The sequence below is a fragment of the Tamandua tetradactyla genome, chromosome 7 (assembly GCF_023851605.1).
Source record: "Tamandua tetradactyla isolate mTamTet1 chromosome 7, mTamTet1.pri, whole genome shotgun sequence".
In the NCBI taxonomy this organism is placed as follows: domain Eukaryota; kingdom Metazoa; phylum Chordata; class Mammalia; order Pilosa; family Myrmecophagidae; genus Tamandua; species Tamandua tetradactyla.
This window is the reverse complement of record NC_135333.1, coordinates 77,538,204-77,561,329: the sequence shown is the minus strand read 5'-3', so window position 1 is coordinate 77,561,329 and position 23,126 is coordinate 77,538,204. Positions and strand designations below refer to the sequence as shown.

At 40.4% G+C, this 23,126-nt stretch overlaps 1 protein-coding gene across 1 annotated transcript; it reads left to right on the top strand.

Annotated features, from left to right (window-relative positions):
* Positions 1–3,048: 3,048 nt before the first annotated feature.
* ARHGDIB (Rho GDP dissociation inhibitor beta) lies at positions 3,049–21,490 on the top strand. Its single transcript, XM_077170179.1, has 6 exons — positions 3,049–3,180; positions 12,028–12,211; positions 12,874–12,957; positions 15,021–15,097; positions 18,773–18,836; positions 20,790–21,490. The coding sequence occupies exons 2-6, from the start codon at positions 12,034–12,036 to the stop codon at positions 20,987–20,989; spliced, it is 603 nt and encodes a 200-aa protein (XP_077026294.1). The 5' UTR covers positions 3,049–3,180; positions 12,028–12,033; the 3' UTR covers positions 20,990–21,490.
* The last annotated feature ends 1,636 nt before the right edge of the window (positions 21,491–23,126 follow it).

Genomic DNA, 23,126 nt, shown 5'->3' with positions numbered 1-23,126 from the left:
CACTCATTCTTCCACAATGCAACACTCACTAGAAGAAGGAAGCAGAATGGAAGGCAAAATGTAGACATTTCATTTTAATTTAGACAGATGTATTTGTGTAGAATTTTACTCAAAACATGCACAATTCTGTCAAATATCATGCTAGAGACTCCAAAGAATACAATATATGAAATACACAGCCCTTTCCTCAAGTATTTTATATTTGAGTAGATAAATAAGTCTAATATTCAGAAAATAATCACTTGATAATACAAGGCCATGTTTACTTGAGTACTTAACTATACTGTACCAACAATGCACCCTCTAGCAGTTTAGAAGAAGAATAAATTTGTCCTGGAAATCTTCAAAGAAGTATGAGGTAATAATTGAGATACCTATGGGCCATTTGTGAGCACTTAGATGAAAAGGACTCTTCTAGGTCATTCTAATATTTGCTCTGCATAACAAGGAACAAAATATGATGTGGCAATGATGCTGCTGCTGCTGATTTTCTTAGCCTGGACCGTTTATTAAACACTTACTCTACTAGACACTCTGCTATATGTGCTTTCATATATTGTTTCCAATCCTTCCAGCTGTGCTGAAGGTTATCATTCCCCTTTTACAGATGAGAAAACCAAGGACACGTTGCTAAGAAAAGGCAGAGCCAGCGTGCCCGCCTGACTCCAGAATTGGAGCTCTCCCCTCCACTCCAGGCTGCTGTCCATGCTATGTGTTCACCCTTTGGAATGGACCACCTTCAGGGAAAAAAAAACTTTATAAGAATTTATTGTCTCTACTTGTAGGCTCCAAGAAATATGTCTGTGCAAAAAGAGGAAGTCTCAACAGTTGCCAGTCATTTGCCACTTTTTCAGACTCGTGGTAAAGGTACTGCCCCAGGGAAGATTTGCCTTCCAGTCGTATTCTTATAATAGCATGGAAAATACTCTAAAAGCTTTGATAATTTTTCTTGCAATATCATATGCAAGTTTCCAAGTTCTCTTTGTTTCATTGGGCACTTCAGGGCTAACGTTCTTAGACTAAGGGCATTCGTATGACCATGACAGGCATTTTCCTACATTTGCAGAGGCTTAGATAAGGGGAAGGGAGTGTCAGTATGCAATGCATCTTTGACAGCTTGGGCTAGAAGCAGAGTGCCTGCCACCCCCTTGTTAAAGGAAGCTCTTAATCTCAGTTTTCCCATTAGGTGAATAATGAACTGTAACAGAACAACACCAGAAGTGATAATTTGGGGTAGGTCCCTGTCCTTGACTGTGATGCTGAAAGATATTTCAGGAGAACATGGTAGTTGTCCTCCAACTTACTGGAAGTCCATGACTAGATCATAAAGAAGTGGAGCAAAATTAGTAATTCTTTAATCCTTTTGAGGTTGTGGACCTTTATGAGAATTTGATGAAAGTTGGGGATGTCTTCTCCTCCCCTTATAAACAGACACATGGCACACATACCCTGATTTTACAGACATGTTTTAGGAGTTTCCAGATCCTATAGTGTCTGTGCCTAAAGCTTTGCATTAAGAAAAATTGTGTTGGCACATTAGGGTCAGCAGATACAAAATGTGACAGGTGACATCTGCCCAAATAATATGAGAGACAGGTGGTGACATGTAGAGCATGCATTTACCATTACTGATTTTTAAATCCTTCTTGCTCCATTAATTTATTTTGCTTATTATTTTTTACTTGTCCGTGTCCCCAGTAGAACATAAATTCCACAAAATAGCTGAGTTTTTGTTTCTTGTCTACTGATGTATCACCAATGCCTAGAAAACAAACTGAAATGAAAAAGGTGCTCAAAAATATTATCAAATATTATGTGCCCTCCTTGAGGGTACTAAAAGGCAAAATGTACTGTTTTCCTATAAATTAATATTTGCTTTTATTTATACTAAAATCATCTACTTTGCTTCAAGGGCTGTATTATTTTTATTATTTTGAAATTCATGGATAGAATCTGGAATTGGGTTTTAATATTTTTACCAATTTAATCATCTACTGCTTTTCCTTTAAATTTTTCTAGACTAATCCCTTCAGTGTGTTCACACTCCTACACACCGCCATCCCCTTTGATTGCTTTAGTTCTACTGACTCTAAGGATAAGATATAACCTGTGGCATCAATTTACAAACTGAATTGAAGAAAATGCAGTACGTTTGGGTGAAAGTAAAGCAAATGTCTGTTTGCCCTAAATATTTGCTCAATTAGTCAGCTCTCCACATACTGGAATATTAGTATAAATAAGAACTTATTATTGGCAGCAGCTATGGAAATATATAGACTAAATGTGGCTTGAGTGCTTAAAAACATTTGTTCCTTCAAATAGTTTAAATGTGGCCTTTGCAACTTGTTCCTATTTAAATTGCTTAACAAACCATTTCCTCAAATATGTTACAAAGTCAATTTTAGCACTTGTTAAATTGTCACAAAATCTGAGTTAGAAGACGTGAATTAATGAGGTTTTACTTCAGTTCATCTGCATTCCTACATCTAACCAAAGACAGGGTTTTCTCTATTCTTTTTCAACTTAAAAGAAATATAGTGAAAACTAAAACAACACTCGATTGTTTGTGGTACAATATGGAGCTGCATCTTGAAATTAATAATCAACAAAACACCAAAAATCTGTTTGCGGATAAATTTTTTAATTTAGGTCTTAGTCTATACAGTTAGCATTCATAATCTCTTAGCATGCTGCATCCCCCGCCAGCAAACTTTCAACATATCAGACTGAGAAAGAAGCTGGCAGAGACCCAGTAGGAACAGCAGTTTAGAGATACAAACTAAAGCCAGCACGAATGCATTGCTACTGGATTTTAGGCTACTTTCCTCTGTGAACTTATGCGATGGAAAGATGTGCTCGTTAGACCTATCTACACAGTTATGTGCAAAACCCATGGCTCTGAGCTCCCTACCCTTGTAAAAGTGCATTCGTGCATCTCCATGGTCCGTGGGCAGTTATGCTCTCACATGTGCCTTTAATTGACAGGAATGCTGCTCAGAGTTGACTTATCAGAGATATGCGATGCAGAGGAACAGGATTTGAGAGAGCCCAGGGTTTCCTCTTCAAGTAGGTTTAAAATATTTTTTTTTCTCACAACTTCCTTCCTGTTCTAACTGCCAGTACTGAGGAGTCAGAGTTGAGAGTCAGAGGCACCCCAGGCAGAGCCGTGAACCACGGAATGTAAGTTGAAATACCTCGGGGTGGGTGAGGCTGCAGGCAGGCACAAAACAATGTATGGAATCTCTGAAGTAAGCTACAGACCCTCTGCCGTTTTGCTTTGTTTTGGGAGTGTGCGGTTCTTCTTTAAAACAACTTTATGATAAGAAGTGCTAAAGAGGCTGCATGGAAGGGGAAGTCCAAGCAGGGAACGGCAGCAGTGACTCAGAGCTAACAGCCAGATGAGGGGAGAGAGTGCGGCAGCCAGGAGATGAGATCCTGAAGGGCTGTGAGATTAACTACTAGAGAGTGCACCCCGAGGGCTTTCCTACAAGGTAGAAACAGGCATTTGGCCAAGCTCAGAGGAGAAAAAGATGCTATATCCAAGCTGATATGAAACGTGTTGGTGGCTGGAGAGTTGGTGCTGGGGTGGAGATGTGTGGTTTCCTGTTTTTAAGTAGACTTGAAGCGACTGGTTGAAAAGGGGGAAAAAAAAAAGGTTCAGAGTTGTCACATATTAAACTGTTTTCACTAAAGAATTTTCTGGTGATATAAGAGAAACGTACGCCCTCAGAGTACAATGGGACTTAGCAATCAAGCGGGAAATTCGGTGGATCACATTTTTATTTACTCATCAGCCAGGCAGCGATAAGATTTCCACCACTATTTAAAACCATGGATTAAATTCTTGCATTGAGTTGGGCAGAAAAGAGAGTCGCTGTTATTGCCTAGGCATAATCACCTTACATCTGAAAGAATTAAAAGCAAATGCAGATGGGTGGGCCATGGTGGCCCAGCAGGCAGAGCTCTCGCCTGCCATGCTGGAGACCTGGGTTCAGTTCCTGGTGCCTGTCCATGTGAAAAAAAAATGACAAACAAACAAATGCAGAGGATTCCACATCATTTATTAAAGAGACAGGTTTTAGAAAAATTCATGTGGGCCCAGTTAGGACACCTGGTCAATGGGCCTTTAAAATGTCATGGTCTGAATTTTTATCCTGAAAGATCAACCCCTACATCAGGAGAAAGGCTTTAGACATGTCTATGTAATACCTTTTTCACTTTTAGAGAACTTTCTGTAATTAACCCCTAAACTTAGGGTAACTCGTAGCATGGGTCTGATAAGCCGTGGGCAGGTCTTCCTTTCAAGGTGAGGGAAAGCAGACTCCTCTTGCACACAGGTCCCCATAACCATTCTTTGCATAGACAGAGGGCCATTGAATTTTGGGTGGCCATGTCAGATGCTCAATGCAGGAGTGATCAAGAGAAGTTAAAGAATCTGTGGGGTGGGGGGAGGTTGAGTCGTAGCCAGGCATCATCAACCTTGGCCATTGCTTTGTTCTATAACAAAGTCCCCTTCCCATACCCAGAAATAGCATAAGCTCATTAATAAGATTATATTCTCTTTTGTGAGATGTGTGAAATTCTGAGAGAAGAGGAGCTAATTCTGCATTCATATTGCACAAATCTAACACATGTCAATAATGATACCAGAGTCCAGGGAAAACTGACTGGTCCAGGGGCTGGACATTGGCCAATCCTTGTTTGGGAGGCTTGAGTTTGTCCCTAGAGAAGTATGCTTGGAGCAACGACAAATTTCTGTTTTTTGGTAGAAGCACAGCACAGCAAAGTCATCATGAGGGAAAGATGAGAGCCTGGGCCAATTTAAGGAAGCACACTATATTGGAAACTTCATCTAGCAGGAATAGAGAAGCCGTGGGGAATGAAAAGTGAGCCAGTAGGGCGAGAGAACCAACATTCACTGAGTGCTTTTTGTATGTTAGGTCTAATATTAGAAATGTATCCATTTTTAACAGGACATTGATGCTCAGAACTGTCAAATGATGTGACTGAAGTCACACAGTGGTACCAAAAAGAATCAACAGCTCCAATGCAGTGTTTTAGGAAATGTCCCATGGAAGAAATTGGCTTGAATCCTGCATTCTGAGTGTCCTTGCTCCTAGGTCAGTGTTAATGATGCTCGGGATCCTGTATTAGGATCAGCAACAGCATGTGTCCAGGCAGGAGTCTCGTGTTGCTCCTGGAACTTCAACGACATCCATCCTGTCGATGAACATTCACTGAGCAGCTCTGTGCTGCGTGACACTCTTTGATTTCCATAGCCAGAGCTGGTAAAAAGTTACTAGGGCTTTCTTAAAGGGTCCGCTATCCTGAACATAAATGGTCATAAAAATTGCCTTTGTCTTCTAACTTTTCGTGCTTAATTTAAAACTTCTGTGAATGTATTTAGCTATCGTAGTATTGAGTTGTTGTGTTTTTTTTCATGGAGGATTATTTAAAATAATATTTGTGGAAGTACCTGGCACAGTGACTTCACATGAGAGGCACTCAGAAAGGTATAATGGAGCCATTGAGTTCTCTCTACTTTTTCATATGAAGCTGGTTTAGAAACATATGCTCTGAGTGTACAGGCAGGAAAGAAATGATATATTGTTTCTCTCACCAAGGAAAATGCTAATAAACTTTGCTTCTAGTAATTTGTAGCCTCTTCTGGATTGATTATAGGATCTAATATTGATTGCATCTAACAAGATACTCTTCTCAAGCATTCATCTGGTTCTTTGATGCAGTTTTGAAACCTGAATGTTCTCTCTAAGGCGGAAATGGTGGCAGTAGCAGCAAGCAGCCCTGAGGAATTCAGGAAGTGCCCACCTCTTCCCTCTATGTTGCTACAGAATGCTGTAGCAACCAAGGGATGCTCCAGAAGAAGAATTCTGGTGTCCTGAGGGATAAACTTAGAATCCCCAAAAGAGTCGATTACCAGGCAGGCAGAGGAACAGATCCAAATCCTTGACTACCTCTGCAATGTTGGCAGTCTTTCATAGAAAGCCCAAACTATTCTAGACTTACAGCCCTAGATTTAGGGAAAATAGGACCTGTGCTAGTCAGTCAGCAGGAATGGAGAAGCAAGGGAGGCAGAGAAAGGCTCGTGCTTACACAGGTACTTCTCTGATGGAAATCCCCATTTCTGGCACTTCCTCATTTCTCTCTCTCTCTCTCTCTCTCTCTCTCTCTCTCTCTCTATGTTTCTCTTACCCTCCCTTCCTTCCTTCCTCCCTCCCTCCCTCCCTTCCCTTCTTCAACCTCATTCACACAGCCTGTGTGTCTAAGTACACAATCTAGTGGATCCAACTTTGGGACCTCAATTCAGTCTCCACAGTATTTCTGCCCCAGAGCCAAGGGAATTCTCCATTGGCTGTGCCTGTGTCCACTGTCATTTCTCACCACTCATGGGGTGACCTCTTGGCTTCAATTAGGAAAGAGAGAAATAAATAGACTCTAAAATTAAATTGTTTATGTGGAAGTGTTTTGAAGAAATGTCAGAGTTATTGTCCCATTTTAAGGTCGATTCTGTTTATAAACAATCCTGGCCATTCCCAGAACTCTTGTCCCTTCCATACTCCTCAAAGAAACAAAATCTATTTTTGAGAAGGAAACTGTGGACATAGTCAACACTGCAGATCCAGGGGGAAGCATTTTTCACCTACATAGTCAGTTACCTGGATTTAATAAGGCGGAGCAGACAAAACAGACAGATTTCGGGCAGGCAGGAGAGACATGGTGGGGACGAATATTTATTGAACATCTACTATAGGCCAGTATAGTCCTGCAACTTTTGATGCATTGTCTTCAACCCTTGAACCCCGTACAGAAGGATTATAAATAAATTGCACTTTACTGGTAGTAAAACTGAGGCTCAATGAGATTAATAACGTAAATCCTATAATAAGTCAGTTGCAAAGTTTGAATCCCTAGTCCATCAGACTTCAAAATCAAACCCGACGGCCCCCTTTCTCTGAATTAATCGTGTGATTTGTTTCTTCTAAATTCAGGTGTTTCGTTTTATTCTTGCCCTCAATTCACTCAGAATGGCATTAATGAACCAGACAAGTCTGCTCTCTCCTGAGATTAGTGTCAAGCCTTAAGTATATTTCACTCTTGGTGTCTTGAAAATTTCACTGAATTTGGAAGAGAATGCGCAGGTTTGTGCCATGCCATATGCGTGCCGTGAGGCATGCCGTGAGTAACCACTCTAATTTAATTTGACATTTTAATTGTGCCAAAGAAGGTAAATTCCTGCCTCAGCACATCTAATGTTTGACATTGTTTTGCTAGCTAGCAAGCCTGGGGGTGTGAGGGTTTGCCCTGTGAAAATTCATCTATGAAGCAGAAAAGAGAGACAGGGGAGTGGTAAGCCATGAGAAAAAGCCATGTGTGCTTTGGGGCCGGACAGGTACAGAGTTGACAGTAACTTTGTTAAATATTTGCTTAAATCTCCATTTTACTTTTCCTGTGTAAAGAACCCAAATGTAAAAAAAAGAGAAAAAAAAACATACTCTTCATGGCAGAGTGAATTAAATAGCAAGAAGGTGAGAAAAGCCTAACCAGAACGGTTTATAATGGTGGGCTGGGCTCGCTCCACTTCCACTTCCTCTTTTCCTTTCTCACTGCACAAGGGTCTTTGAATTCGAGTGTATTAGTCACTGAATTAAGAAGGGGGTTTAGAGAGCTTCTACTGCAACCGCCACATTTTGCAGAGAAGGAAATGAGGCCCAGAGAGGTTAAGCGACTTGCGCAAGGTGACCAGTTAGGGGTAGAGTTGCACTGAAATTCTCTTTATATCACACTTCCCTACTTTGCTAAAGCTGACCCTGCAGAGCTTGCAAAGAAGCATTTACCACAGGCTGTGTTCCTCCAGTAGATTCTCAGGATGATGAACGAGCACTATAATTTTGTTATTTCTTCTTCATCAAAATAGGTGAAGCAACAGAGCATAGTGCCTGAAAGTTCAGGCTGTGCAACCCAACATCCTGGGCTCAGGCATTGATTCTGCCCCTTTGTCCCCCTGGGCAAATTACTTACCCTGAGCTTTAGTTTCCTAATCTGTGAAAGACAGTGATAATAATGACTGCCTCATAAGAGCACTGTGAGGAATAAAATGAGCCATTCTTCATGAAAACTCTCAGCACTGTGTATTATAACTGTTAGGGTTATTACTGTTAATATAAATTAGTTGTTCTTTAGATGATGGGATTGGAAAGTAGTCTTTAGGGTTTCTCCTATTCTCACTTCAGCAAACACCATAAAATGGGAGGATAAAAAGAGAAAATTGAATAACTGCTCAAGATGTTGATGGTTAAATATACACACAGACACATAATTTGGGAATTCACTGTCAAGCTATATAAACCATTCATGGCTGGGTTTAGGGGAAGATCTGAGGTTATCCAGAACTAGATAAATGATAAAAACGTAATAATAAAGCACAGAGATAGATCCATTCTCTCTTATACACCAATGAAATAAGAATGTCTGGCAATTTAGCTGACACTTGACCGCAGTGAAACATCAGGAGAAATATGTAGATAGAAATCTGAGAAAAGGAAAATATCTAAGGGTAGTCTGCTCTAACCTCTCACCAACACTAGCTTTCACCCTAAGGTGAGGAGAAAAAGATCCACAGTGGTTAAAACATTTATGCAGGTGTCACAGCTAGTTAGTAGCAAAACCAGACTAAAACCCAGTGAAGAGATAATTAACTTAATTAACCAAAAACAACTCGACTGACCACAAGTTCCTTCTCCTAAAGAGCCTCTCCCTGTGCACTTTTGCTCCTCTGCCAGTATTCTTGGTTATGCTCCCTTAGATACAGACGTTCCCTGCATCTTCTCCTGCTTCTGCATAGCCAACGTTTTGGGTAGGAGGGAATGATCTTTAGCTTCAGGCTGAGTTCAGTCATTGATCTGGCCGAGCTTCAGGGAGAAGCAAGTTTCCTCTTTAATACTCAACTTTCCTCTTTAGTACTCAACTTTCTATTTCACATTTCTGGGAAGTTAGAGTCTCTAGGGCATATTCTTTATCTGGAGATCCTGAACTCCAATAAAATCTATGAAGGATTTCAGGGGCTCCCTGAACTCCCAGAGTTGTTTGCAGAACTTCAAGGACTTGTTCATTTTTATCTCGGGAGAAGGACCCTGGCTTTTATAAAATATTTAAAGAGACCAATAATTTCCAAAAAGATTAAGAACCATCAATCAAACCAGCTGGGACTTTTTAATATGGAGAGATTGCCCAACTTCCCCAGACCTGCCTCCATGTTGGAGAATAAATTTAACATCAGTATGTGCTAAAGTACAGAGTCCAGTAAGCACTCAACATAATATTTGTGAACTTAATTTTGCCATAAGACGACTTCCTCTGAGGACTGCTTTTCTAGTACTTTATTTGCTACATTATTACATTTTCAGTATTTTTTAATCAGCTTTCCACAGTGAGCCGGTTTGGGATCTCCTGGCCTGGTATCTCTTTTTCTTATGCTATAATTAGACCAAATTAGTTTAATGTGGTCCTGAATTTCTTCCTCTTGACTTCACCATTTCCATACAGTCATTCCACATTAGCCTCTAGTCTTCTATGTCTTTAAATAAATTTGCATCTCATAATCACTATATCTATTTGCAATGAATCAAGGAAATTTAGAATTGACATTAAGTCTTCAGTTTACCAATGAGAAGGTCAAGATCTAGATGATAAATTGACTAGCTAGCTGTTGCAAATCCTAACCTGGAACAGATTCTCTCTCTCTCTCTCTCTCTCTCTCTCTCTCTCTCTCACACACACACACACACACACACACACACACACATTCTCTTTTCAGAATTGAGATTTGAGAGTGTGGAGTCACAATTCCCTGTAGGTTACTAAATCACCTGCAGCTAGAGGTTGGGAGTGATGCCATCAACTGATGGTCAGGCTTCAAGCAGGTGACTCACTAGAACCAAACAATGGATTCCAAAAAGTCTGTCCATGGGTTCTGGGATCCTCTTGTTTGTAGATAACCTTCCTGATTCTCTGTCTGCAGGCTTCTGCAGGCCTCTCCCCTGGGTATCTGGTCAGGCTCCTGGATGTCACCAGATGAGAATAGATCTCATCTGATTAGTCTCATTTGGTTTGCTCTTCAGCTGTTTCTTACTGGTTGTCCTCATACTACCCACAACCTACAACATCCACCCACGGTATCTTTCATCTTTTTTTTCCATCAAATTTATTCACTTGTTCCGAATGTGGTTTGGAATACAAGTTGTGTTAGTCTCTGTGTTTACTGTGTTAGTCTCTAGAGTCTCTGCTTTGAATGGTGGTGGTTCTGCAGGTGAGCTAAAAGGTGTCATAGGGTCAGGCCTGTAGGTTGCCTTCCTGTACGGGAAGTGGACCTGGACATGCAATACTGGTTTCAGAGTTGGGCAAGGTTCATAGTGTTTGGCTTATATTTAGTTGGAAGACGAATGATGAACCATGAGATATGATTTTTTTTTAATTGTTTTGTTAAAATTGCTTTTGCTTGGCTTCACTTCCAGTCTATTTTTATTCTTGTTTCCAAAGATAATGACATTGAAATGCAAAACCACAAGTTGATTCTGGCCAGAGATACCTTCACTCCCTGGGAACTTTCTAGAGGTTTGCAGAGTCACTCAGGATGAGATGTTATAGATACCATCTTAGAGTTGTGTCACTAGAAGCCTATTACTGAGAAGTAAAAGGACTTTACCCAAAGTCAGGAAACAACTACCCTCAAATTAGAACTGAAGGGAATCAGAAAATGATCTCCTTACCCAAATATCTCCCTTGGTTCTCCAAATATCTCCATTGCCTCCAGCCACTGTGCCTGAAATTCTTCCACTGGAGAATTTTTTCTTCTTAGTTAGGACACCATATCTCATATTGCTGGGTGAGCTTGGGCAATTCTCTTAAGCACTTGGGTGTCAGTTTTCTCACCAATAAAATGAGGGTTGGAGTTTTTCGCCCCTAAGGCTGATTTCAGCTCTGAAAATTATTCCTGGAGGAGCAATTTATGAATCTATTATTTGGTCATTAACACGTTAATGTGAATTATTTTATTAAATGTGTTCCTCTATGTTTTCACACAGAACAAGTATGTGTAAATGATGATAGAAGAAAAGCATATTTCAGTGTGTGCCCAGGTGGGGCCTTTAAGTATAAAGTGATGGGAAAGGGGAGGGGGGGAGAAGGGAGGTAGGTACCAAATAGGAGTAAGTCCAGAAAGGGTACTAAAGACCAACTTTTACTTCACAATTTTGTCTAGAATGAAAAACTTAAAGAATCATTTGCTATTTTGTGGCATTTCAAAAGAAGAGAAGATCTTTAGGTATAGAACCAATGGATATTTATAAAAAAGTGCCTGAACTATGCCAAGTGTCATAGTGGATTCAAGAGAAATAAAAAAGCTAGTAGTGGCCTTCAAGGAGTTATCAGCTGAGTTGTTTGTGAACCATGCAGACACATCAGACAGATATAGTAGATGTCTATAATTTTGCATGAGTCACCTTTTGGGTGTTGCAAGTGTTCAGCGAAGGATTCAGTTAATGAAAAGAATATAATCATTTCTTTAGCTGGCATTTTGCCTGTCTTTTTAAACCATCATAACTAACATTATGCATGATGAGAACTTTGACGCTAACATGGCTGGCTATGACTGTGATAATTTCTATAATTCTTTGAACTGGCACTATTGATTAATTGATTGGGATTGCTTGGGCCATATTGCTCCACTTGTAACATGCTTCACAAATGAGTTATTTCTTTTATGTTATATTTATCCAGTGAATAGAAGACACTCATTATAGTACAAAGAATTCAGACAGGTCAGATAAAGGACTGGAATACATTATATTTTTGTTTCATGAAAAATAATAAGGTTGAAATTAAGGACAATCTCCTCGAAAATCACTGAAGGTTAAGGACCATCCTTTAAGGCAAGGATGGTGCTGAGAAAAATCCTTCAAGTGCACTGACTACTGGCTAGTGGACTGTCCTTCTCTCTCTCTGAAATAGAACACAATGACCGAAAAGGCCCCAGAGCCACACTTGGAGGAAGATGATGACGAGCTGGATGGCAAGCTCAACTACAAGCCCCCACCCCAGAAGTCTCTGAAAGAGCTGCAGGAGATGGATAAAGATGACGAAAGTCTAACCAAGTACAAGAAAACACTCCTGGGGGATGGTCCTGTGGTAGCAGGTATGGTGTGTGGGGATGAGGGGAGCATCCCATACATTACAGTAACTCAGGAGCGAGTACAAAGAAAAGGCTCCTCGCTGCTCCTTGTATTGCATGTGATATGATCTATATACACTAAATAAATTTCTAAACAGTATAATTATGAAGTCCTCTTTGGAGATAAGGTGCAGCCTATCATTGAAATAGGCAGAAATAGCACATGGGGAGGATTTAGAAAGAAATCTGGACAAACATTAAGAATTGTAGTCCCCTCTCTCCATCATTGCTCACATTTCTGTCTTGCTTCTTTCCTTCTCACTCTTTCACTTACCATTCATCTCCTCTACATACGCAATGGCAGAGGAAGACTTGGCCCAAAGATATGGATGGGCTGTGACCATCTAGCAGAGTGCCTTACCCAGGTCCACTCAGGGAATGGCTGCTATTGAAAACTAATATGAACCTACAAATGTCTGAGTCTGGAATAGCAGTGCTCTAATTTATAAGACCACATGACCAAATGTGGCGAACCCTACCACTCTCATTCCTGTTCTTATCTCTCCAGATAGAGAGATCGTCTTTCTTTTTATATTCTCTCTCCTACTTGAAATGCACACACACAACACACATGCCACACAGATGTGACTCTTCCCTATACTTACATTTCCTCTTGAATCCTACAGACCCAACAGCCCCAAATGTGACTGTCACCCGTCTTTCCCTGATGTGTGACACTGCTCCTGGACCCATCACTATGGATCTCACTGGTAAGTGGACACATCGCTGTTGTTCAGAGGGTCCTGATGATATCACAGGGAAATGTGGTCTCTGCACCTTGTCACTGCAGAAGGAAACCTTAGAGGTATATATGCTGGTACCAGTTCATAAATGATTGCTTTCAGAATGCTCAGTACTTTACCATGCTCAAGGGAAAGCCCAGCCTCTTCTCTAGTTAACCGAATAGCGTGCAGGGGTAGGCACGTGACATATTTACTTGTATCATATTTAGTTCAGATCCCCACATGATTGTAGAATTACTATTCATGTAAAAATACCACTGGTAGAAATATTAAATAGTAAGGAGTATGTTTCCGGAATTGTAATATTGACATATTTATATATTCTAAATATCAGAGTATTGCTCTTATATCAACCACAGAACTTACCTGAAGACAAGGAGCAATCTAAGGTGTCCTGGATAATGCTAGAAATTCCACTGTTAGAGCTTCATTGTTGTAGCTTAAACCTGTGATCCTTAAATATGCAACATTCTCCTTCAAGTTGTACAAATTGCAAGGTCATTATTAACTTTTACTTTACTGCAACAAAGATTCAAGTCGTTTATTGAAGCTTGGGTCTTGAAGAGATGGGGAGAGGTTGGGAAGGTAGGGGTTCTGGGGTCAATGGACATCTGAGAGGAAAAAAAGGGGGGGGCACAGAGTCAGAAAGCTGAGGGCATCCAAAGCAAGGTCAACTTCTGTCACCATCTAAGATCTGTAATGAAAGAAATGTATTACAAAATTAAAAATTGGACTCTGTGAGGCAGAGAAGTGGACAGCTCTAGGGCTGCAGGCTTAGCTGCAAGACAGTTCCCCTCTCACAGGACACATCCATTCTTTACCTTATAAGGGCTTTTTGTCAGAGGGAGGAAATCAGAGGCTGAGAAGACACACTTCCTGTGCAACTGAAATCATTAGAGCAGACCCAGTGCACAGTCAGCTACCTCGTCAGAGTCTAGCATCTCCCCGGAAGAGAGTCTCATTCTCTCTCTCTCTTTCTCTCTCTCTCTCTCTCTCTCTCTGACTGAGACCTCTTCCTGTGCGAAACTGTAATGTTACCAGGTGCAACAATCAGTTTGCAAGATAAGGCCCAAATTAGTGCTAAAGGAAGTCTTTTCTGTTCAGAAGCCTTCATGGTATTGCAGGGGAAATTTGGTCTCTGCCCCTGTCCCAGCAAAAAAGAAACTCAGATTCAATTTCCCCTCACAAAGGAGCTGATGAGGTGACTCCGAGAGGTGTGTATGCTGATACCGGTTGTGTTCATGAAGCACCATGCACACAGTTTTACAAAACACACACACACACACACACCTGAATGTCAAATTGCACAGGGTCAGATGGAGAGAATGACAGAAATGTTAGCACCCTCAGCAGGCAGCAGGAATTAGGGGCAGACTCAGGTTTTGGGGAGCCTGAATCTGTTATAATTTGGGTGATGCTCCATATGAAAAATAATATTAAATTGCAAATTCAAATAAAGTACAAAAGTGAATATCTATTTAGAAAGATAAAATGAATCAAAAGTAAAATTGAAGAGCTAGAAAATGGTACAAGCCTCCCCAAATCTATAAAAACAAATACCTGGCATTTCTATATAACGTTTTGCTGACATTTCTATTTTCTTGGGAATGGGAAGCAGATTCTTTAATCAACTCTTCATTTGATCACATATATGTAATATCATTTTCAATAGGGAGAATAGGAAGATAATAAAGACTTTCCTCTAATGTAATTGATTAAAACTTGTTTTATTATTGGCAATTAGAAATTGTTCTTTTATCTCCATATCACGTTAATGGTAATAGCTTGTATTTTTAAGGATTATCGGCAAATTTGGAAAAAATCTCTATCACATCTCTTTTGTATCTGAGCAGTAAGGTTTCTGGCATTTTCAGTTGCTGTGTGCATAGGGACTTATCTCAAATTCGCTTTGATTTGAGGGCCCAATGCTGCTTTAGTAGCTCCACTGAAAGGTTCTGGTGTATAAGCTTCATTAGGCTCCCTGTGTCTTCTTCTGGGAAGAATAAACTCTTTCTGAATCCACTTAACAGGGGATCTTGAAGCCCTCAAAAAAGAAATCTTTGTGCTGAAGGAAGCTGTTGGATATAAAGTCAAAATTAGCTTCAAAGTAAGTATCTTGCCCTGTATGTTTGTTTTCATGAAAGATAAATCTTTCCTATCAGAGACTAGATTTTCTCACATTGCCATGTTTGCATGCTGTTTGTTTCTTTTTCAGCCTCTGGATCTGGCGTACCTTCTCTCCATCTCTGAGTTCCACCCATTGAGACCCTCCTTGCTTTAGGCCTTTTCCCAGCCAGGACCATCTCCTGACCTTCCCATGGGTTGGGAGGGAATCCGTGGGGGCCCTCTCTCTGTGAGGCACACACTGCCTTGTCTTGTACCATTTGCCTCATTTCCCCGCTATACACTCTAAGCATCTTGAGATAGGAAGAGATCATATATCCCTTCCTCCAGCATTTCACACAAAACCTTATAAACACTAGATACTTAGTGAATACATATAAATATTGAGATATGATAAATGAAAGAATCAATTAAGAGGAAAATGAAATAGAACAGATAGGGCCTTAGTTCTAATGGTTCAATCTTTATATAAACCCAGGGACTGTGGTCTTAAGTAACTGGCAATTGCAATTATAGTTTGGGAACAGGTGACCAAGTAAGAGCAAAAGTAAATAGGAAATAAACTGACATCTATGAATAATGACTCATATCCCAATGAGCACCCAAAATGACGGAGAAAGAAAGCCCAGAGTTTGAAAACAAGTCAGGACTGCACTCTTTGCTCTTAATTACTTGCTTGCCTTGGTTGCCCACAACCCACTCAGCCCTACCCAGGATCTGGGCTGTACCAAGGAAGCCCCCAGCTGCCTACTTCACTTGCACACTGGGCCCTCCCTTCCTCTAGGTGCAGGTGATTCAGAGTCCACGGATGATCATCCCCAACCACATACAAATATGCCTCAAAATGTCATTTTCAAAATATTTAATAGGAACTCTACTACAGTTCACTTATTCGTTTCCTGCCATACTATTTATTACAAAAGTTCCTGGGACTTTAGCAAGGTATCATGTCCAACTATGCCTAAGGCGGTTTACACATCAGTCCAATTATTAGTAATTAATGCCACTGCGTTAATTTGTCAATCTAACAAGCCAGTTTTTATCCAATGAAACTGACAGACCATTTTTATGTGAAAAAGATGAGAAGGTGTGGTCTGGGTGTCTGTAATGGAAGGGAAGGCTCAGGAACAGTATGGTAAAGTAAGAGCCATACATTTAGGGTTACATATTAGGGCGATGGCAACGAGGTTACAAAAAGGGACAATTGAGTTCCACCCATTTCAGAGGTTTGGACCTCTAGCAGGAGAAAGAACACTTCCTATGTGTAACCTCCATAAAGCTGAACTACCCTGTGGCCCAGCCCAGCATAAAGCTCCAGTTAGACAAAATGCCAGTCAAAAATTAAAAATAATTCAAAAGCAATTTAAATGCTTACTGGCATCTCTTGAAAAATGTCCAAGAAAGAAGACACCTATAACACCAGAAGCATATCCTACAAATACTCTTTCTTTATCTCTCTCGGTTTCTCTAATTGTTCTTTCCTTCCTCCTCCCAAACTTCATAAGACTCTTTCCAAAACCTGGCCTACAAGGGTTCTTTTACTCTCTCTCCTTTTATTCTATCTCCCAAGAAGACAAAGGCTCCGAATTCCCCAGCTCTCACTTGCATTAATGTCCCAGTGCTGCATCTTCCTGGGGTGGGAGAAACTATGGCAAGAGGAAGAGGATACTGTGAATTTTCATGCTGTTTCTCCCCTTCTTGAGTGTTTCCATATTACATGGACCTTCTGCAGAGTGGCTGAAAAATGGGAGACTCTCTGTTGTGAAGTCCTTATTGTCATCTCTGCCATTCTTGTTTTTAGGTCTTTATTCCATCAGACCACATCATTGGCACAATTTCTTCTATGAAGCAGTTTGTACTTAGTCTGTTTTGCACAGGTTCAGGCCACAGATTTTACTGAGTAGCAGTCTAGGACCTGAACTGGTGCTGCCCACTGCTATGTCACTTCACTGCCAATAAAAAAAATATATAGCATTGACAGATCGCTTTTTGTTTTTTAACTTTTTTGTTGTATAATATAACATATCTATAAAACAAAGAAAGAAAAAAGCAATAGTTTTCAAAGCTGACAGATTGTTTTAATTATTGTGTTCAAAAAAAGGTGGGGAGAAGCCATTATTTTGGGAAAGAAGTTATGTGAAGATGCTTCAGTTCTTCCTACTGGTGAGCAGTTAGTCAAGTCATCCAGTGGATGATGCAGTCTCCCCTTTAATTTGTTTGTATAGACATGGCCACTGTACAAAATTAATGGAGAAGCCAGTTTAGTCCCAGGTGAAATGAATTGCAGGAAAACAAAGTGCACAGGCTGTATATGTTTTAAACTGCTCTAGTGAATTTTCTTTGAAAGGCTCAGAAACTGGCAAGTTGACATTTGGAAAAATAACAGTTATTCAGAGTGCTTGCCAAACACTGTGTGGATTTCTATTATTATTTGTGTATGGGAAAGGATGTTTTTGTGTGGCTACCTCCTCACCTTGAGATGCCAATCTCAGTTATGTCGAAACTTCTTGGCTTGATTTTCCATTTCAGGTTTTCTCCTGGTTGTTTGTTTTTCGTATGCTAGGCCGATCATTTCCCAGGTTATGGTTTTCAGATATTTACATAACATTTTCCACTGGCACCTGTGTAACTTTTCCTAAGGCAAGGACAGTCTCCTGGCCAGTGGTATGGGGGAGGGAAGGCTCAAGAACATTCCAAAAGGAAGGAGAAATACTATGAGCAGTATTACAAAATGTTTTAATTAGCCATTCCTCTCTCAAACAATAAAAATCAAGTATCTTCTGATAAATATCATACTGGTGAGGGAAAAGAAATGTAACAAAATAAGGTATCAGTGGCTGAAAGAGTTCAGATAGAGTTGAGAGGCTGTTCTGGAGGCTACTCTTACAAAGGCTTCTACTAGATATTACTATTCACCGTGGTTTGCCAAACCCCGATCAAAATCATTCCTGTCAACCCTAAAGAACACCTAGGGCTCTGAGATTCTACAAAAGTTTCATGCCCTAAGATTACTTTCCAGAATCCTACAACCTCCTAATGGTTCCTAGGCCAGATAAGTCCTGAGACCCAGAGCGACTAGCCTCTCCAAGAACATCAACTAGTTCCATTCCTCTATCCCATATTACAGGCAGCCCTTTCCAACATGAAAAAGTTAGAATGGGCATATCCCAAATACCCTAAAGATTTGGAGAAGGATCAAAGGAGAAGGAGGAGTTATAACAGAGAAGATAAGAGTTAATAAATGAGTATGACTGCTGAATCATTATATTGATATTTCTTTTAGTCCCATGTCTTGGAGCAGCTAGAAGGAAAAGCCTAAAATTGTGGAACTGTAACCAAACCAAACTATGAAACCTATTCTATAGCTACTTGTTCCAATGTATTTTGAAATTTATTGCTTTTTTCACATATGTTATATTTCACAATAAAAAAATGTTTTAAGAAAAAAAACACATTGGCAATATCAAGGACTTGTGATCTCCTCTCTCCAACCTCTGCCTCACAGGCACACTGAAAGGTTATAGGAACACTTATTCTCAACTAAATTGTCAGTCCTTTAATCCTCAGAGAAGACTCAATTAGGCAGGATCAGCAAAGAAGATGAGAAAGATGAAAGACCCTCCTTATCCTGAATGGCTTGGATCCTTCTCTCCCACAGGTCAACAGGGATATTGTGTCAGGCCTGAAATATGTTCAGTACACCTACCGGTCGGGAGTGAAAGGTAAGGCCCCACACTTTGCACTGTCCCAGCTCTGTTCCTCACCAATACTTAAACTTCTGGATACTAACCATTCTTAGTTACAGACCCATAAAAAAGCCTGATAAAAACTGTTGACCTTCACCCAAGGAAAGGGCAGCCATGCAAAAGATGGAGAGACGCAAGGCCAGCATTTCAGAAAACCTAGTTAGGCTTGGGTCAGCTACTAACTATAGGTGTTCAGATTACAGAATTCAACTTCATTACTCATAAAGGGGAAGAGTAAGCAAGATAAGTTTGGATGAGGTGAAGTATATGAAAATACTTTCGAAAGTTAAAAAATCAGTTTACAGGTATAGAACCCAAGTGTCAGAGAAATCCAAAATGGAGAAGACCTGAGCAATGGGTATATATATGGCAGGTGAGGTTGGAGGTGGGGCTGGGGGGTGGTCAGTGCTTGGTTTCCTACCAAAGAATAGGAAAAATACTTGATCTAGGATTGAGAAAAGTTATCTAATTGAAGCAAACATAACGACCCCACTGAATCTGCAGTTGTTCTCTGCTAGCAGTATACAGACTGCAAAGAGAAATGAAAAGTGGGCAAGTGGACGGTGGGCAAGTGATGGAAGTGTTTCTGTCCCACCTGCGATGGGGGGGGGAGGGGTTCTCCCCCAGAGTTTTGAAAGAGTAATGCATATAGGCCAGTTCCACCAAATTAATAAACAAAGAATAGGGAAGAAATTGTCCAATCTACTTGTACAACATTAAGAGTAGAGTACTCAATGACTCAAATCTGAGAAAAGATTGTTAGCCTGAAAGATCTTCTTTGGCCTTTCCAATAGCCAGTCTGGTGAAAAAAGCAGTTCGAACTACAATTTTTCTTTGACCATAGGGCTGTTGCTTCATTTAGGAATGAAGATGGCCCATCTTTTAGCTGTTTTTAAAAACGTATTAATAATGCTTAAAGGCCAACTCTATGCTACTTGCCTTTCTACCTCTTATACTTTCCAGTTCTCTACTGGTCTCAATATATATCCTAGTTACTCATCTATAAATAAATTTGGTTAGTTATTTTCACCATTTGTTCCAGTTCACCTTGTTTTTCCTCTTACCAACTTATTGATTTTCCCCTTCCATTCAATTATTCCATCCTCTAATTCTTCCTATTCTGCTCACCAACTGTTACTTTTTCTTTCCCTAATGAATTTGTTCACAGAATTATAGTTTTGTAGGTCCATCAGATAGGGAAAGAAACTAAGGCACAAGAGGTTTTGTGACTTAGTTGTGAAGCTGAGCCCAGAACACAAGCCTCAACCAGTGTTGCTTTTTTAATGGTATAATCCACTACATTCATAAAAAGAGCCTGATTCTCACTGATCTAGGTGCTGGTTACCCAGCTTTTCTGATTCTTAGAATCAACCATGACGCTTTTTTTAATACAATTTTATTGAGATATATTCACATACCATATATTCATCCAAAGTATATAATCAGTGGCTCGTAGTATCATCATATAGTTGTGTATTCATCTTCAGAATTGATTTTTGAGCATTTTCTTGACTTAAAAACTCCACAACTTCCCATACTCCCTTATAATTCCTATTATTGATGTATTTTTTTGTCTTTATTTTCTTGCTCATCTGTCCATACACTGGATAAAGGGCATGTCGATCAAAAGGTCTTCACAATCACATGCTCATATGTGATGCCTTTTAAAAACATGAATTTGGGGGAACTGCAGCAGATTACTACACAATCTTTGGGGTGTGGCAAAGAAAACTGTATTATAAAAGCAACCCAATAAAATACTTTAAAAAAATAAATATAGGTGTCCCAGTTAAATCTGATGTGTAGCCAGGCTTGGAAACTATTGTTTTTGACTTTGATCACTGGAAATGTACTCCAGACTCTCTGGTTTGCAGAATTTGTTTTTCCTCTATCAGACTCTTGCCCTAATGAAGTTTTCTTTCTTCCTAGTGGATAAAGCAACATTTATGGTTGGCAGCTATGGGCCTCGGCCGGAAGAATATGAGTTCCTGACTCCAATTGAAGAGGCTCCAAAGGGCATGCTGGCCCGAGGCACTTATCACATCAAGTCCTACTTCACCGATGATGACAAGCATGACCACCTCACCTGGGAGTGGAACCTGTCCATTAAAAAGGAGTGGACAGAATGAACACATCTGCCTGTTCCTTTCCCCATTCCTTGCCACCTAGAAGAACCCTCTCCATCACATTCCCTCTGTTCCTCCTTCCTTTTCACAGCTGGGTCCCTTCTCCAGTTCTCTCCACATTCTCTTATGGGTGATTTCTATCCAACACTGTCTCTTACGGTGATACCTAGCATAAGAGGCTTAAAACCTAGGCTTACACCCTGCCTGCTCCATTTGGTCCCCCATCAGAGTCAGATCTTCAAAGTTCTCCATCTCAATGCACAACTTAAGATTTCCCTCTCTTATTCCTATTTGAGCCACTAGGGGCCAGGAAATGGGCAAACTATCACTAGTAGTCCTTTTGCTGTCGGAGCAGCTCAGTCCAATCCTTATATTATTTTATGGTTGCTGCTGGCTTAATGAAAGTCCCTAATCACATTCCCTGCCAGTTGGGGTTCTTCCTTTGTGGGAGGCACTGTAAACAACATAACAAAGTAAAAATAAAACAACAGCTGTATATTCTGACTGAGACCCTCATTTTTCTGCTTTCTTCCTTCAAACAATACGTTAAGTGGATGATTCAAATTTGAGTTCCTTTAGAAGGGTTGGGGTTGAAGGACACAATAGAGTGGGGTTTTTTTGTTTTGTTTTTGGGAACGGGCAGTCTCCGGAAATCAAACCCAGGTCTTCGGCATGGCAGGTAAGAATTCTGCCACTGAGCCATCATTGTACCACCCCTAGAGTAGGGGTTTTTATCACTGGGAGCAGATTGGTCCACCTGTTCCAGTATAACGGGCAATGAACAGTGGAAAGATAATTTATTTAGTATTATCATAAAGAAGTTTTTTCTAAGTTTGACAGCTATATAACTTGCTGCTTGTAAGAAATCTTGTCTTGGATTTCCCACAGGTGCTTGTGGGACAAATCAAATGTCTCTCTCCTCTGAAGACCTTTCAGTGGGATCCTGCAATAGACTGAATCATGCAGCCTAGCAGAAGACATGTTCCTTAATCTTAATCTGTGTTTCTACGGGTGGGAATCTATTTGTAAATAGGACCTTTTGAAGTTGTTATTATTAGTTAAGGTATACCCAAGTTGAATTAGGATAGCTTTTCATCTGTATTGCCAGAGGGAGATCTTATAAAGAAAGGAAATTCTGAAGCACCCAGTTCACAGGAACCAGAAACCTGGAGAAACCAGAAGATGTAGAAGTTAAAAGCTAAAGAAAGCCACCAGAGGAGACCAAGGACATTACCAAGGGATAGAGGCAGATATGCAAGTCAAGGGATCCCAAGGATTGTAGCAAGTCATCTCCAGAACACTACAGACTCGGAGAGAAAGCTTGTCCTTGCCCATACCCTGTTTGGGGACATCTGGTCTCTAAAGCTGCGACCCAACAAATTCTCGTTGTTAAAGCTAACCCACCATGTAGTGTTTGTCATGGCAGCTCTGGAGACGTAAGACAGCTCCCACAACCTATGACATTAAATTATAGCTCCTATGCTTAGAACCCAAGGTCTACTGTCCCAGGATGCCTTTCTGGCCATATTTACCATATTCTTCCTTTACTGTCACGCCCAATTATGTATAATTCTCTCACGTATTACATTAACATCTCTGAGCTTGGGTTCATGCTCTTTACTCCACATGGAAAGTGGAGTAAAGACCATTTTACTTTGCCCCCTTTGGTTGCCAGGTAAAAACTTATTTACCCAGGGCCCCACTTAGGCAACCCCTGCTGGAAGAAATCCTTCATTAAACCCCACGATTGTCTGAAATGTCCTCAGTTTGTACTCTCAGAGCATTCTATGCATTTCTCTATTTTTAATTACTTCATATTTTATATCTAATTGGTCTGTGTATTTGACTTTCTCTCCTATTAGAAGACTGTTGAGAAAAGCTGGATCAGAACATAGTTATCTCTGAACCACTGGTGCATAAGTCAATACCTGGTATTCTAGTTTGCTAGCTGCCGGAATGAAACACACCAGAGATGGATTGGCTTTCAATGAAAGTGGATTTATTCAGTTAACATATAGTTCTTCAGAGGAAAGGCAGCTAACTTTCGACTGAGGTTCTTTCTTACATGGGAAGGCACAGGGCGATCTCTGCTGGTCTTCTCTCCAGGCCTCTGGGCTCCAACAGCTTTCCCTATGGTGAT

Bases quoted from the DNA above. Each gene is read 5' to 3' on its own strand.
- ARHGDIB (XM_077170179.1), top strand. From the start codon at position 12,034: ATGACCGAAAAGGCCCCAGAGCCACACTTGGAGGAAGATGATGACGAG. The intron at 12,212-12,873 runs GTATGGTGTGTG...TGAATCCTACAG, and splicing joins GGATGGTCCTGTGGTAGCAG to ACCCAACAGCCCCAAATGTG. The intron at 18,837-20,789 runs GTAAGGCCCCAC...CTTTCTTCCTAG, and splicing joins CTACCGGTCGGGAGTGAAAG to TGGATAAAGCAACATTTATG.